This window comes from Cyprinodon tularosa, unplaced genomic scaffold, assembly GCF_016077235.1.
Source record: "Cyprinodon tularosa strain WSP-4 unplaced genomic scaffold, ASM1607723v1 ctg429, whole genome shotgun sequence".
Lineage (NCBI taxonomy): Eukaryota > Metazoa > Chordata > Actinopteri > Cyprinodontiformes > Cyprinodontidae > Cyprinodon > Cyprinodon tularosa.
The window spans coordinates 734,873-752,014 of NW_024039151.1; the positions used below are offsets into that span (position 1 = coordinate 734,873).

Genomic DNA, 17,142 nt, shown 5'->3' on the forward strand with positions numbered 1-17,142 from the left:
AGTTGGGAGTTGAAGCTTTCATGTTGGATTGGTGGAATCTTCTTTTCAGCAAGTTGAAATCCATACAATTATGTTTACATTTGTTAAATTGAGTTTGCTTGGCAAGAAAAATATATGGTGATTCATGATGACATATAAAATTTTGGATTTTCCCACATCAATACCAACAAATGAAGAAAATTGATTACGTTTTGCCCTCTTCTCCCTAATATGCTTTATGATCCACGATTGAACTGCTTTTATCCCCCCTTTATTTTCCTGCCTCTGTTTCTGAATGAGAGCTGCAAGGCTGGATAAATCACCCACTCTGCATGGCAAAAAAGGCTGGATGCACAATAGCATCTTTGCTACATCCAGTTTCCTTATACGTTTTTATGCATAAAATCCAGACTTAGGTTTTTCCACAGACTTTGGTCCTTTGGGCTCATTTTAGAACAGAAAATACCAAATTTCACTGTCAATTAATAGAAGTAATTTCCAGAATGGCAAGACTTCAAAATATAGAACCTAAAAAATGGAATAAAGGAAGGAAGGAAGGAAGGTGCTTGAAAATGAAGATATAAATAACTATAGCAGGAAGTCATACAAGGAAAAAGTCAAAGACTTGAAGAAGTAGCATAAGGAAGATTACAAGGATGAAATAAATGGATAGATGTGAGGATGAAAAGAATCTGCAAAGTAAGGACAGTTATATGAAAAAGGAGAGGAAGTAAGGCCACAAAGAAGGATGGTAGGATGGACACAAGGGTTCACAAAATTTCTAAACAATAAATAAAGATTGTGGGAATACAAATATTTCCCATCTTCTTTCATTACTCAAATCTATTTTGCTCCATCATTTTCCTAACAGTGTAGGAACTTGTTTACTAGTTTCTTAGCTCTACAGTGAGTCACTAAATATAATTTTGTTTTTCTCAGTGTCTGAAGAAAGTAACATTTACAGGAAACCTCCTATCTACAAGAGACAAGGTTAGTCAATTTCCCCTGTGTTTTACATTTTATTATCAATCTTATGTTGTTTTTTGTTTTTTTTCTCTGCTTGCTGATTATTTGGTATATTGTATTGAATTCTCAGCAAATTAAAAATATAACGTTTTTTCACCTAATGAAAAACAAAAACCTTTTAAATGCATTGTCTCTAAAGGGAAGTAATCAGACAAATCTATTTTACTGAAAGTCTGCACAGACCCGACTTACGTAGTAATGCACTTTTATCTTTTTAGTCTGCAAACAAGTAAAGCCCAGCTAATCTGTATGCGGCAAAAGCTAAATCATATTGTACGTCACATTGTCTTCGCATTACAAAGAACCTGCTTAGATACATAATCAGTGTTAATAATGGCCATTTATTTTACGAAATAAGTGAGCCCAGATAAAATAAAAAGTTTTTCACACCTTTTAAATATTTAAACATGTATTAAAAAGATTTTCAACACCCTTAACTATAAAATCATGCAATTAAACTTCAGGCAGAAAACTGTCAGCGGTTGTCAAATCAAGAACTAGATTAAAGATTCAGCTGGTGATTTAAGAGAGAAAACCAACTGAGAGAAGCGACGCTCAGCACGGGTTGTGTAGGCGATCCATCAGAGTGAGCACAGAAGCTGGGCCTGCAGAGTTACAGTTTCTCAGAAAGACCGCTGCATGATTTACGCCGTGCACCAAAATGCTGACTAACCTCTCTCTGGAGTTTGAGCTTTGTGATCTGGGTTGGATGGAATTTCAATTTGCAGCTTGAATAATTTTTTTCAAAGCGTTTTTTGCATTATGGCCTAATTATCATTATTAGATTTATATGCAGCCTCTTTGTACTGTGATGTTTGCAAGAAGGAGTGTATCTTTGGACTGTTTAACACTAACAGGGTCCAATGAAGCAACTTAAACTAACACATGACCTTTGCTGGCTGTCACATTGACTTCCTCTCAAATCCTTCTCATCACTTCCCTGAGACTAAAAAACTAAATGCCAGCAATAATACAATTCTTTAAGGATAAATAACTACTGATTATTGAAATAGAATCTGCTATCAGAGAATTTAAAAATTACTCAAAACTGTTTCATAACCATTCCTGCATTTCTTCCCCTGGTTCATTTCAGCTTTATTGTAATGCAAACCGTATGAGTAAGGGAAAAGTTTGAGGTATTTATTTCTTTACAATTTTCTCTTTTCTGTCTCTCCAATAGACGCTCCTGTCTCTCCAACTAACAGGATTAAGATCAATGAGAATCTCCTCAATTCCAGTCAGTTTTCCACCTCTAACTTCAACAGCCTTTATCACACAGACTCCAATTATTTCCCCTACAGTGGCTCTCCAAAAGGTACATCTCTCACAGTTTAACACCCAATCTAAAGGGAGAGTATAAATGGGAAGGGAAGATAAATGTATTCCAACACTTACTTATTAAATCCAGGAAAGATTTTTCCATAATAACCTCCTCCAACCCCCTTAAACCCTAAATACCTTGTAGAATCATCGTTTGTTTATGCATCTATCATCTTTGTCACCCTAACACTTATCATTTTATGCATTTTTGAGCTTTGTGAAAGCTCTCAACAACAGTCTGATTTGATTTATGATAAGTGTGGTAATAAATGGCTGTTAAAACTCTCCTTCAGTCACAAATCTCTTATTATGAGATGTTTTATTTTCCAATAAGTATGCATAAAGTGAAATTTTCTCTTCACATCAATGTAAAAAAAGCCCATAGACTTAAATTCTTAGAAAATACAAAGCACATAATAAGGATAAACTATTAAATTAACCCAAATTATAGACACACTTCGCCATAACTTCAACCCTGACCTGTTTGCTTTGTTTCCGAGCTTTACATTGCTCTTTGTTTTGTTATATTCTCTTACAAACCTCTGTGTGCTTCACTCAACTCCTGACAGTCTTATATTGCAAAGAGGTTGATCTCATTTAATTGTAAAATGACATCTAAAGTTAAACATTTAACTGAGTTTTGATAAGAGATTTTAAATAGAAAGATTTATATATAAATGTATACACTTATTTAAGTTTTTTATTGTAAGTATTTTTAAATATGTTGCCTGTTATAATCAATTCTCCCAAATAAATAAAGGATTTAGCATTCTCCCTTCCTCTTACTTGCCACATCATTTACCCTTCATTTCCTCTTCCACCTCCAGTGTCCAGGGTTAGGAGGTTTTCATCTGGAGGAGAGGAGGATGGATGGAATCAAAATATAAACAAGGTAAGAACCTAAGACTGCTTCCTCCTTTTATAATTTAAGAGAGTTTTAATATTTAATGAGAGAGATAATGAAATGCTTATTTCCAACCTCACCTTCTGGACACTGAATCAAAGTGATTCCTTTGTTTCCTTGTTCATAGTTATGGTTTCCCCCCCCTTTTCTAAGAAGACTAATCATGTTTTTCACAATGATATTAGCTGAATAATCATAATTATTACTTTAGTATATGATTTATGATTGATTTCTTTCATTTATTATTGTTTTCTAATATTGTTATTCGATCATAAAGGGAATTGGCAGGATGATCCTAAAAGAAGAGATGAGAGCGCGATCAGGGGTTCAGGGCAACAACCACTGGAGGAGCGCACGCAGCTCCCGGAGTAACAGCAAGGAGACCCTGAACAATCTGGAATACAGCTCCCTTAATGGCTGTAAGTCTCTGTGTTTAATAGTTATACTGTGTAATGGTGTCAGTAAGGGATTTTAAATCCTCTGCTAAAGCAAGAAACATTGCACCTATATGTGATTAGCTAAAGGTTGGCATGTTGTTTTCCTCTGTTAGTGTTTCTGAACGTTTTTTTTCTATTGATTTTTTCAAAAAGGCAGGTTTTATGCATTGTTTTGCTCTAACTTATTCTTCAGGATTTTCAGTCAAGGGTAAGGGTCCTGATTTTAACTTTCTCCTCTCTGTCTTTAATATATGGATCCTTTCTAACTATGTTATTGGATGATTTAGGTACTAAAACATCCATCCATCCATTATCTGACACACTTGTCCCCATTGGGGTCGCGAGGGGTGCTGGTGCCTATCTCTAGAGGCGGGGTACACCCTGGACAAGTTGCAGTCCATCACAGGGCAACACAGAGACAAACAGGACATACAACCATTTAGAGAAGCCAATTAACCTAACATGTAATCTGTGAGAAATGTTATTTCCTGTCATCCAACCAAATGACCACTTTTTATTGTTATAGTTCATAGGTTTTCCAGACTAATGCTATAAGATTATTGGTATTCTCTGTATTATACACATTCCTACCCAGGCTAAATACTCATAGGTGGATTAATGACCGGGCCTACCGGGCCCAGGCCCAGGGGGCCAGAGGCCCCAAGGGGCCAGGTCAACTTGGCCCCGCGGCCACGATCCATAGACGGTCAGAGGCCCCAAGGGGCCAGGCCAACTTGGCCCCGCGGCCACGACCAACAGAAGGCCAGAGGCCCCAAAGGGCCAGGCCAACTTGGCCCCGCGGCCGCAAGCCACAGAAGGCCAGAGGCCCCAAGGGGCCAGGTCAACTTGGCCCCGCGGCCACGATCCATAGAGGGTAAGAGGCCCCAAGGGGCAAGGTCAACTTGGCCCCGCGGCCGTGACCCACAGAGGGCCTGAGGTCCTAAGGGGTCAGGCCAACTTGGCCCCGCGGCCATGATCCATAGAGGGCCAGAGGCCCTGAGGGGTCAGGCCAACTTGGCCCCGATCCATAGAGGGTCAGAGGCCCCAAGGGGCCAGGCCAACTTGGCCCCGCAACCACGACCCACAGAGGCCCCAAGGGGCCAGGCAAAATTGGCCCTGCGGCCATGATCCACAGAGGGCCAGAGGCTCTCAATCATTATTATCAAAGCTAATTCTCAAATTGGATGGATCACACAACCTCACTCACATATTCTTTATCAATTATTAAAGGTTGTTTCTGAATTTTGATCACAGAACTTAATGCAAATATTCTTGATTGATTGACAAAGCTCATTCTCAAATTTTGATTACACAACCTTACTCTGACAAATTATCATTATCAAAAAGCTCTATCTCGAATTTGGATCACAGAATCTCACTCAAGTATTCTTAGCTGTGCCCCTCCCCCATCGAGTCTTTCATAAACCGGTCTGTTCTTTTAGAATCTCCTCATTTGGTATTTTGAACTCGTGAGAGACTGCTCAAAATTTGGTTTCCTTTCCCTCAGTTCAGACTCAGAGATAATTTGAAATCATTCAACAAGAAGTTTAACGCGCGCACACACACACACACACACACACTTGAGTTGAGCATTACTTGGAAATTCTTATATTTTCCATTTTGCTGTTACTATCAGCATCTTCCCATTTTGTCCTTTTCTTTCGAAAAAGTTTACAGTCTGACATTTGTCACTGCTGTCAGTTAATAACTTTTTGGTCTTTGACCCATTTTGTCGTTTTCTCGATTCGATCGTCACTGACCACTCTCTCTTGTCTGGCAGACATCGTTGCTGCCATCATAGCTAGCAAGCTGCCTGCAGATAGCAACATTTTGGTGTCCTTTGTGAAAATATTTAGATAGAAGACAAAAGTGCACAAAGTTGTACAATTATTATCTTTTCAAAATATTTGTTTCACTGTCAGTGTGATTGACCGACTTTGCCGCTAGATTTCGTGTCTTTTGGCCATACCTGGCTAGCGACTATAAACATCATTTAGCCACTTTTTGGTTGTGAAGATAAGTGGTAAAAGCAGATCTGCCTGTTGGTCTTCCCACATTTTGCCATTTGGTACTTTGCACTCTTGTTGGTCACTCCAAGGCATTTGTCCCTGCCTTCAGCTAGTCACTTGGCTCTTTTGGAATATATTTCACTGTAATTGGCTCTCTCTCTCTTTCTCCTCAGTACAAATCAGTCTGTTCCCTTGCCATTTAGACATTTTCTTGATTCGATCATTACTGACCACTCTGCTCTCCTGCTGTCTATCAGACGAATCAGTTGATTCTCTGCTCTCAATTGTCTATCCTAGTAAGCTGTTATTCTCTGCTTTGGAGTGTTGATGCTGGGTTGCTAGTTTTCTAAATCACCTCACACACTTGAAGGAAGCAGCACCGATCATAAACACACAAACAAACTCACACACACACACACACACACACATAGTTGGTTTATCTGTTGTGATAGGCAAAGAGCCAATGTGCAAAGAAATAAGGGAAATATGGATCATAAACGTTTAAGTGGAGGAGCTAGAAAAAAAATTCAGCAGGAAAAGAAAAAAAAGGAATCAGTTTTACTTGAGAGTGTTCCAAATATCTCCAGCTTCTTCAGTACAAAGACATCTGCTGAAAGCAATTCTATAAATGCTACTGCAAATTCAGCTAAGGTTAGCAATGCACCTGAGCTAGCATGTAGCTCCCAAGATCCTGAGACCACTACAAGTGTAGACACTGAACCAAATGCTTCTGATGCTTATGATTCAACCAATTCAGCAGTAGCCAGTTGCTCGGATGAATGTGAGGTCACTGCACCTCTGGACAGCATAGAAAATGAGCTGAATCTTTTTTCAACACCATCTACAGTGACAACTCTACCTAGTGATCCCGCTAAATGGGCTGAGACCCTCACTGAGTCAATGAAGGAAGTTCTTATTCAAAGAGGTGCAAAATCATTTCACAACCGTCACAGCCATTATCCAGCTTCTGTGAGGAACAGTGGGCTAGGAGGCAAAACCCGATGCCTAAACAATGAACATTTTACTTCACACTTGCCCAATGGACAACGAGTACAAAGAGAGTGGCTGATGTACTCTCCCTCTACTGGTAATGTTTACTGCTTTGCATGCAAACTGTTTTCCCCAAAAACACATTCTTTTGTGACAGGCTATTGTGATTGGAAACACTCAGAAAGATTTGGTGAACATGAGCGAAGTGCTGAGTAGGGCTGCAACTAACGACTATTTTGATAGTCGACTAGTCAGCGACTATTGAAACGATTAGTCGACTAATCGGATAATTATTACTTTTTTCTAAATTCAGAATGAAGTTGATTTAATTATGTGGCACATGATAATGAACACAAAAAAGGTGGTTACAATGAAAACAACTTATTTTATTGCACATACTGTGGATTTTTACAAAAATTAAATAAAAATGTCCTAACTTCAATTAGGCACAGTGCTCAGTCAACAGAGACGTAAAATTTATAAATAAATAAACCTCTGTCCATTTTTTAGGGACAGGCAAATAAATGATTAATAAATTAAAATCAAATAAACATTTTTTTCCCCTGTAAACCAAGAACAGGCTCATTAGCAGCAGCAAAACATTAAATAAAACAAAGATGTGCATTTTGTGAAGTACATTCAGTGGTCAACTTTCTGTTGCAAAAGAACTTTACAATTCTCAACAGTCTGAAATCTAACGGTATTAACAACTAACATTAGTAGATACAGCTGAAAATAAGCATTCAGAGCTGTCTTTACTTAAGTTGTAAACATGGGCTGTGTGATATAACTTTAACACAAACTTGTCATGGTGGACAGACCAGGTTTAAAATCAAGATGAGGCTCAGGATATGTTGTTCAGTTTATTTATACTAAGAAAAGTCAGCATATCAACATGGTCCCGTGTGAGACTTGCTCTCTTCTGCGAGCAGATATTTCCTGCTGCTGAGAAGATTCGCTCTGCTGGGGTGGATGTTGCAGGAATGCACAAAAGGGATCTTGCTACATTGGACAGTGTGGGAAAACGGCCCTCATTTTCTCTCCACCAGCTGAGCGGATCATCCTTTTTGCCTATTGGTGCCTCTGTGAAGAACAGCTGAACTTCCCTCCTCACCATTTGGATTTTTTGGTCCTCCTGGGTCTCCTCCTCTTCCTCACTCCGGCTGTCAGTGTCGGACTGAAGAAGGTTATCCAGCGCTGACTTTACCCCTGAGACATTGCCCCTCCTCTTCAGCTGTAGCTCAGGGTCACCATGTATCCCAGTCTCAGCCTTAGCTTCTTTTATGGCAAGAACTTCAATTGTGCTTTGCACCCTTGTGCCATCTTCAGGGGAGATAAACTTCATCTTTCGAAATCTTGGGTCGATGGCAGCTGCAAGAACAAGTGGGTTGTCTCTCTCTGCAGACACAGTGTTAAGATTCTCCCACCTCTCACTTATTCCCTTTCCTGCAATTGCTCGAAAGGCTTTTCCTGAACTCGTCTCAAACTGTGTTTGCTGTATGGACCGTTGCAGACCTTTAACCAGCTGTGGAAGACATGAAGCAGTAGCATACTCCTGTCCACTGAGGAAAACAGTTGCACATTCAAAAGGCCCCAACCCTTGCACCAGCTCTTCAAGTAGCACCCACTGCTCTGGTTTGAGGTCACAGTAGTGCTTGCCTCTAGGTGTTACCTCAGGGTCAGAGAGGGTCGCTGTGACTGGCCATCGCTGCTCCAGGAGTCTCTCCATCATGTAGTATGTGCTATTCCATCGCGTATTTACTTCCTGGATCAGCTTGTGCTCTGCTGTGTTCATTTGCTGCTGCTCCTTCTTCAGTTTTGAATTCGCCAGCTCACTTCTCCTAAAGTGCTCCACTAAGTTTCTTGCTGCACCGGTGGCTTTGTTGATGCTGGGCTCTTTGAGGGCACTGTTAACAATAACTTGGAGAGTGTGCCCAGCACAGCGCAGAGAAAACCAACCATGTTTTTCTTCCAGCAGTCTCTCCTCTAGAGGTAGAGTGGCGAGGTTTAGAGTTTTCATTTGCCAGTCTTTGGTAATGAAGTGACACGAAACTCCAAGATATGCCTCTGTGGCACGGCTGGTCCAAACATCACACGTCAGTGTGAGGGAGCTGCTGACCTCTTTTAGGATCTCCTTTACCTTTAAACACAAAAGTTGATTTTTGTAAATATTTAAAGAGCAAAAACCTACAAATCAACAGAAACTATTCAACATAAAAGTTTTATTGCAGCTGCTCTATCATACTACAAAAATTAAGTTATGTATTTCAGATATTTTAATACATAATATGTAAATATGTAATATATTAATTAAATATATAATTGCTTTCAAATGACATTTGTGATTGTTTGTATGAAATGTGTGTGTGTTGGTGGGTGGGGGTGATTGATTGATAATATGAAATACATAATTGCTATTAAATGAAATGTGTGATTGCTTATATGAACTCTGTGTGTGTGTATTTTACACAATTACCTTCAGAAACATTGTACTGTATTTCTGCTCCATCAAGTGGGTGAAATGGGTCCTGGATGGCAGGATATAGTCGGGGTTGAACTGGGCTATCATCTGTTGAAACCCAGCACTGTCAACCATGGAGAGTGGCCTCATATCATAGATGAGCATCTGCAGTACTGACTCCGTGAGGGCAGCCGCCTGTTGCGGGGTGCACGTCTGCCTCCTTTGCAGGAAGGGCTCCATGATGCTTCTCTTCTTCGGACTGCGTGCATTTAATTTAAAATATGTTTGTCAGGCAGTCTGGCATAACGCTCAAGCTCTTTTTAATAGCAAAAATGCGCTTATAAAATGCACAATGTATGTCATTAAAACTGCATTGGCTTGAATGTTACTTGCATCTTACCGAGGCGAGTCAGACTCCGTTTCGTTCAACTCCCCGACGTGCTTTCTCTTTAAATGTTCGTGCATCACCGAGGTACTGCCATGATACGCAAGGTCTGCTTTGCAAACCTTGCAAGTAATCCTTTTATTCGCCGTATCCAGGCTAAAATGCTCCCAAACTTTAGAAGTCTTGGTACGCGTACCTGATATTGACGCCGCCATATTTGTATGTCACCGCTCAGAGACAGAGACACTACTGCGCATGAGCGACTCTCGGCAGAGATCATAATCAAGTGAGATGCCTCACTCTGTTGGAAAAACGCGTCTGGCGACAATAGTCGACAATGGAATTCATTGTTGACAATTTCTATCATCGATTTTTGTTGACAACGTCGACTAATCGTTGCAGCCCTAGTGCTGAGCACATAACCTGCATGCAAGCAGTCTTGAACCACGCCAAAGGTGCCACAGTTGATGCAGACCTGTTCAAACAGTTTCAGGCAGAGAGCAGCTATTGGAGGCAGGTGTTACAAAGAGTTGTTGCAGTCATTAAATTCCTTGCAGAAAGGGGCCTTGCATTTAGGGGTAAAAATGAATCGTTAGGGTCTCCTCTCAATGGGAACTACCTTGGTATTCTGGAGGTCCTGGCTGAATTTGATCCCTTTCTAAAGGATCACATCAGAAAGTTTGGGCAGATGGGTCGAGGTAATACCTCATATCTGTCCTCCACCATTTGTGAGGAATTCATTGAATTGATGGGTGTAAAAACCAAACAGGCTATAGCAGATGAACTGCAAGCAAGCAAATACTACTCTATCATTGTGGATTCAACCCCAGATTTATCTCATGTGGACCAATTGACATTCATATTCCGTTTTGTTAGCAAAGAGGGCAGTGTTGTTGAACGCTTTGTGGGTTTTGAGCCCATTACTAACCATACAGGTGAAAGTTTGGCTAACTGTGTCATGTCTGTGTTGGAAAATCTAGGGTTAGAGCTGTCAAATTGCAGGGGGCAGGCTTATGATAATGCCAGCAACATGTCAGGGAGGTATAATGGGTTGCAGGCTCACTTAAAGAAAAGCAACCCATTAATACACTATATTCCATGTGCAGCTCACTCTTTGAATTTGGTGGGAGTCAACAGCATTGACAGATGTGGATATGAAGTCTCTAAGTATTTTGACTTGATTCAGTCTATTTACAACTTCACAACTGCATCCACACACCAATGGGACAGGGTATTTGGCAATTCCAACATAGATCTCACACTTAAAGCTTTATCCAACACGCGTTGGAGTTGCCGTGCAGAATCTACCAAAGCACTGTGGCAGAACTACAGCAAAATAAAAGCAGCACTACAGGTTATTTCCACTGATGACACAGAGAAACGAGACACACGAACTGAAGCTGACAGTCTAGTGCGGAAGCTGGATTCACTTGAGATGGCCTTCATGGCAGGCTTTTGGGACACTGTTCTGTCCAGATTTCAGGCCACAAGTCTGCAACTTCAAAAAGCAGACATGGACCTTGGTACAGCAGTTAGATTGCTGGAATCTCTGCGCACCTTTGTTCTCTCCCAAAGAGATCTATTTGATCATTTTGAGCAGAAAGCCTTAAACATGTTGGGTGGCACCCCATCTTACAGGGCTGAACTGACGAGGAAACGTAAAAAGTTTGCTGATGAATCAGCATCCCCAGATGTTGTGCTTGAGGGAAGGCAACTGTTTCAAATAGAGACATTTATTGCCTCTATTGATCAACTGAGTTCAAGCCTTAATCACCGTCTGGAGGCCTACAAACATCTGAACAATTTGTTCAGTGTCCTTTTCTCTTTGGATACAGAGTCCAATGCTTCAGTCCTTCACAAGGCCAAGATTCTCACTGAATCATACCCATCTGACCTCATTGAAAGTGTTGGACAGGAGCTTATACAGTTCAAATCTTTTATACAGCTCAACAACACTGATGAGGAGAGGACCCCTTCAGGACTGCTCAAAACAATAATACATTTTGGACTACAGCCTACGTTTCCTAATACATACATTGCGCTACAGATTTTTCTCACTCTACCGGTCAGTAACTGTGAGGGAGAACGCTCATTCTCTCTTTTGTCAAGAGTAAAAAATGAGCTGCGCACAAGAATGACTCAGAAAATATTAAATGCGTTATCTCTAATGGCAATTGAGAGTGAGCTGACAAGAGAGTTGGACTTCAATGATGTGGTGGATGATTTTGCAAAATTGAAAGCACGAAAGAAACCCCTTGCTTAAAGGTGCACTGTGTAAGATTTTTAGGTTATTTCCAGAATTCACCCATTCACTAATGTTAGGCTACCTGTTTTCATGAATACTTACCACCACCATAAAATTCTAAGTATCCATTATGATTTGGAGAATTGCACTTTCGCCATTTCTGGGAAGTGTCACCTGGATTGTGAAGATAGGATTGACTTTAGGCAGAAGCTTGGTGCTTTCTCTGGCAAACTGAACCTCAAGCTTCATTCTCTGCAGCTTTGCATTCTTGTGCAGACTTTCATCCACAAGGAACTTTTCAACTTCCCCACTATCGTGAAGGGGCCATCAAAAGATTTCAGTGTGCCCAGCATGTCTAGTCTCTTACTCTCCTTTCTTTGAGCCATCTCTTGTTTCTCATCCGCCCTACTCTCGAATTTTGCCTTCATGAATTTACTCGAGCTGAGTTCAACCTCCCTTTTTGCTTGTGCTGCTGCCTTGAAACCTCTGAAGCTCCTGGCACTTCTGTAAAATTATTGACCTATTGACTGCGTTCAGTGTGCCCAACTTCTTCAGTTTGTAGTCCACCTTGCCACATTGTCTCTCCATCCCAATGTTGTGCACAGGGGTGCCATCAATGTTACTAGCCTGTTCACTGACAGGGTCCATTGGGAAGGTCTCCTCATCCATCCTCTGCCTGGCCAGGACAGTCTTCAGATGGGGCAGCATGAGATCTGTCAGCTGCTTCACTTCATCCAGAAATTCGGCAGCCACGTCTGACACTGAGTTCAGGACATGTCCAGTGCCTGTCCAGACACTATAGCATTCTTGGAAATGGGCTATCTTGACCTGCATGCAGCCCTTGTACCATGAACTGGCCTACACCTTTCTTTGTGGTGCTCTCCGATGCATGTTATCATTTTACCTTTCTCCTTCTCCTCAAGCTTAACCACAAATAGATACAGACTTTGAGCCTCAATTTGCTGCACAGCTGCCGTTATGCCAAAGTGTTTTCCTAAGATATTATTTTATTTTTAATGATAGAAGGGAGGAAAAGGGGGCAAAAATCATGTCCGATTTAGTTTTTTGGGTGGGGTGGGGGGTTTATTTCATGATAGCTACCAACTTCCAATACATAATATCTCTCAAATGACCCAATGCACCATCACTGAAGTGGGCATAATCATTTTCCAAAATGTTTATTTTTAGGCCATTTATCCCCTCCCCCTGTGTCTGTGTGAAACCTGTGCTTGTCAGTGTCTGTGTGGTATACCTAATAGTGTGTGCATAGTGCATAGTGCGTGCGTGTGTGTGCGCCCGCACGCGCCGGGGGTTGAGGGGCCAAGACCATGTCAGGCCCAGGGGGCCAAAATTTCTTAATCCGCCACTGTAAATACTACTGAAATCTGGACAACTTTTATTTAGTTAGTGTGAATAGTTTCAAAAAATGTATTTACCCACTGTCCCAGAAATGTTTAAATAATACCACCGCTTTGTTTAGTTACAGCAGCATTCATTCTTTATTGTGCAAAAATGAATCAGGACATTGTTTATAACTTTTATGTCTATTTATGACTAATCTAATCATGATATTTAAATCTCTATCATATTTTTATATGTTAAAGCAAACAACAACTTATTTTGAAATTTACCAATCAATGAAATTTAAACATACTGTACATATACACTAAGGTAGAAAGATGCAGGGAGCTTTGGAAATCAGACTATGTGCACGTGTGGACTTCTGACATGAAAAAAAGAAATAAAGAAGCTCTTCCTTGGCACTTTCTTTGTCTAGTAAGAAAAAAATCTCAGCCAGCAGTAGCCAATGTCAGTCAGCCTCCATTCAATTCAAGGATGAAAAGAAACTTCAAACAGGAATAAAGAGACAATATCGACTTCCAGTTTATTCTCACGTTGAAATAACAGCTCTATGACTCTCTGATGAAAAGTGGAAGACAACTCCCTTTGTTCTAATAGGAGGATTGGTCAAATACCAAACTAGGATGGATGGATGGATGGATGGATGGATGGATGGATGGATGGATGGATGGATGGATGGATGGATGGATGGATGGATGGACTGACGGACGGACAGATAGGTAGGTTAGATGGATGGATGGATGGATGGATGGATGGATGGATGGATGGATGGATGGATGGACGGACGGACAGATAGGTAGGTTAGATGGATGGATGGATGGATGGATGGATGGATGGATGGATGGATGGAACAATATATCCTGGGTAGCTTTTTTATTTAAATGCTATGCTCAAACTGTAAATCTTAGTACTACCCATGCTTTAAACAAACTACTAACTCATAGCTTATAAATCTACAACCATGACAAACTGACGGCTAGTTCATAAGCTGCGTTTTTGAGCTGAACTGTAGTTCTGGGACTCTACTCCAATATTAGCTTGGAGATTAGGTGGAGGAATAGAAACAAAGGGGAGCAATTGTGAAGGAGCTTCTAAACAGAACAGCCCCATGTGTAATTTACACAATAGTTCACATGACCAAGTTCAGGGCAGGTGGCCACCAAGGGCTTTGAGACAATTGCCCCACTTACTCAAAGCATCTGCAGAGGGAGTTTCCCATTTCTTTATTAACTCCTCCTTCATCCCACTCCTCTCTGCCAGCTGTAGAACTAAAACTCTGATACAAAGATGCAGTGACTCATAAAGAGGAAAAAGAGGAGGAGGGTGGAAGCAGGTGATGGTTTTAAACAAATAAAGTACATAAACATGTCTCGGGATCTTTAGATAGAGTTGAATAGTTAAGTTAGAATTAACTCAAGAACTTTTCATCTTAACCGGAGACTTTTTCAGGAAATATTAGAACAATTGGTAGTTAGCATTATATTATATGTTTTATTTCAGAAAGGATATTTTATGAATAGGGTTTAGTTTGTATGCTTAAGAGATAGTAGTCACACTGAATTGCTAGATGACATTGTTACAGTCAATGGCTAGTTATATTTGCCACATAAAAACTGGTTTCCGGTCGAATCCATAAAGATCGCTGGCCCTACTTCAGATAGGTTTTTTTAACAATGTAACAAAAACATGTATTGGACTAAAATGAATGGCTAATTTAATTTGAATTTGAAAGATCTGGGTGAAAAAAGAAAGTACAAATAACATCCTACTGAGTGGCACATTTGACTTGTTTTTGCATCCATTAAAAAACAGATAAACTGATAAAGTATTGTCAACTACCCTAGATCAGCTTTAATTTGACTCTTTCTTTTATAGCTGAGGATGAACTTTTTCAAATACAAAAAATAAAGCAACATAGCATTTTGAAACTGACTCTGATTGTGCTCTAAAGTATATTCACATAAAATATAACCTGCAAATTAAAGCACACTCCTTTATATTAAGCCTGAAATGCAGCTCAGATAGCATCTCTGAGTGGCAAAGAGCAATAATCATTCATGCATGGCACAAACATAAACCTTGCACCATTGGTACAGCGATGGTGCCTGTGGTGGTTCATATTTTACATGATGTATAGATTTAGATGGTGATTATGCTTGCATGATGATGCTTAGAGGGACAAAGGCTTACAGCTGATGTTTTATAGATGGCCCACACTAGCTGCATTTATAACCTTTCCACCCACTGAAAACTCCCTGCATCAGGAAGATTAGTTCCAAATGGGCAAAGCCGGCTATGAAACATCGACTATCATAGATCTAAAAATATTAGAAGTCTGAAGTTCATCAAATTACTTTAGATTTTAAAACACAGCGTGAGGTCCTTAAATGTTCCAACAGTAAATCAGCTATTTTTAAGATATTTAATAATGTTTGATTACAACAAAATACTATTATAGTAACATTTTTATTTATTACAAAAGTTTAATGTTTAATAACAAACTTCATTGTGTTTTATTGAGACTTTATGTGATATACCAACACATGGAGTCAAACTATGGATGCATGGTTTTTCATTACATGGTAGCACCGGTAGCATTTTGAGGTCTGCAGATAATAATAATTAAACTTTATCGATCTTGTATTGGAGAAATTTACTTCTGCATTTGACCCATCCCCTTTGGGGAGCAGTTGGCTGCCATTGTGCGGCGCGTAGGGAGTAGTGTGGGGTTAACACACTACTCCCTGGTCTTGCTCAGAGACCCAGAGTGGCAGTCTGTGGGAGTGGGGCTCGAACTCAGCGTCCTGGAACAGAACTATGTAATTGTTTTCATTTCAAAAAGTTTATTTCAAACCTGCACACATTTTACAATACATATAATAACAAACAAAACATATACATGGCTTGAAAAGGGGATGGAAGAAGCAAAAGCATGTACTGTATACATGTCCAATCCCCTCCCGCTCATCCCAGGGACACTCCCAAGACCTCTAAACGACAAGACAAAGACAAGACAAACAACCCATCCACACTCATGCATACATAACAACACACTGGCCCAACGCTCTCCGTCCCTGCAACCCCCTCCCTACACCACACCACCCTCATAGAACATCACTCACTCTCTTCCAGGTGTTTTCTCAGGACATCCTGCTTAAATATTTTTTCGAAACGGTTTATGTTTTCACAACACTTTTGTTCCTCCGCTAAACTATTCCAGAGGGTGACACCACGACTTGAGATGCACATTGATTTCAAGGTAGTTCTTACTTTTGGTTGGTATAATCGATTTTCAGATTATTGGTGCGAAGTGGCTCCCGCTCCTGAAAGAGTTTTAAGACATTTTCTGGAAGAGAGCCAGTTGTAATCAGGGATTGTAACGTAAAAGTCCTTTTAAGCATTTTCTTCCTAATCTAGAGGTTTTTGTGAGCCAGAATGTTCCATTTTAGAAGCTTCTATGGTTTTAACTGACTAGAGAAACTATGTTTACATGTTGAATGAAAGCAAGATTTGGGATTACTAGTTAACAGTAGACTTATGTGGCCACTCATCTGTCAGGTCTTTTTCTTTAGATTTCTCTTATTTTATATATTAATATATCCTATTTACTTCACTCAGTTTGTTTCACCTGCAAGGCCGCACAATTCACCTGCGTTAGGGTGTTTTTAGACCAGACATAGCTTCTTTCTCAAGGATTCTTCATAACATGTGACTGTTTAACCAAAGTTTCTGTAATTTGTTCTGACTACGTTTCATTGTTGTAAGTAAGGGGAACACACTCTGCCAAGAACAGGGCTGAATACCAAGCAATAAGGGCTGTATGATGAACTGTTCTCTCTTTGCAAAGATATGACTGAGTGAAATCCATCAGTCTAATTTATTTTAACTGGTTTTAATAATTGAATACTTTTTTTCCACTACAGCCGAGCGTACACTAATGGATTCTTTACCATTTTCGGGCCGATTCTCCAGTCGCGTGAGAATTTTTCGGATTGGGCTGACTTTTATCCTGCGTCGTTTAGTA

At 40.2% G+C, this 17,142-nt stretch overlaps 1 protein-coding gene across 2 annotated transcripts in view; it reads left to right on the top strand.

The window, feature by feature from the left end:
- LOC119792704 (actin-binding LIM protein 3-like) overlaps positions 1-17,142 on the top strand; it is a 68,833-nt gene that overhangs the window by 41,482 nt on the left and 10,209 nt on the right. For both annotated transcript variants that reach the window (XM_038299452.1, XM_038299453.1), the window contains 4 exons: positions 919-969; positions 2,186-2,320; positions 3,153-3,217; positions 3,507-3,648. In XM_038299452.1, coding sequence (XP_038155380.1) covers positions 919-969; positions 2,186-2,320; positions 3,153-3,217; positions 3,507-3,648 — 393 coding nt within the window. The remainder of the gene's footprint in view (positions 1-918; positions 970-2,185; positions 2,321-3,152; positions 3,218-3,506; positions 3,649-17,142) is intronic.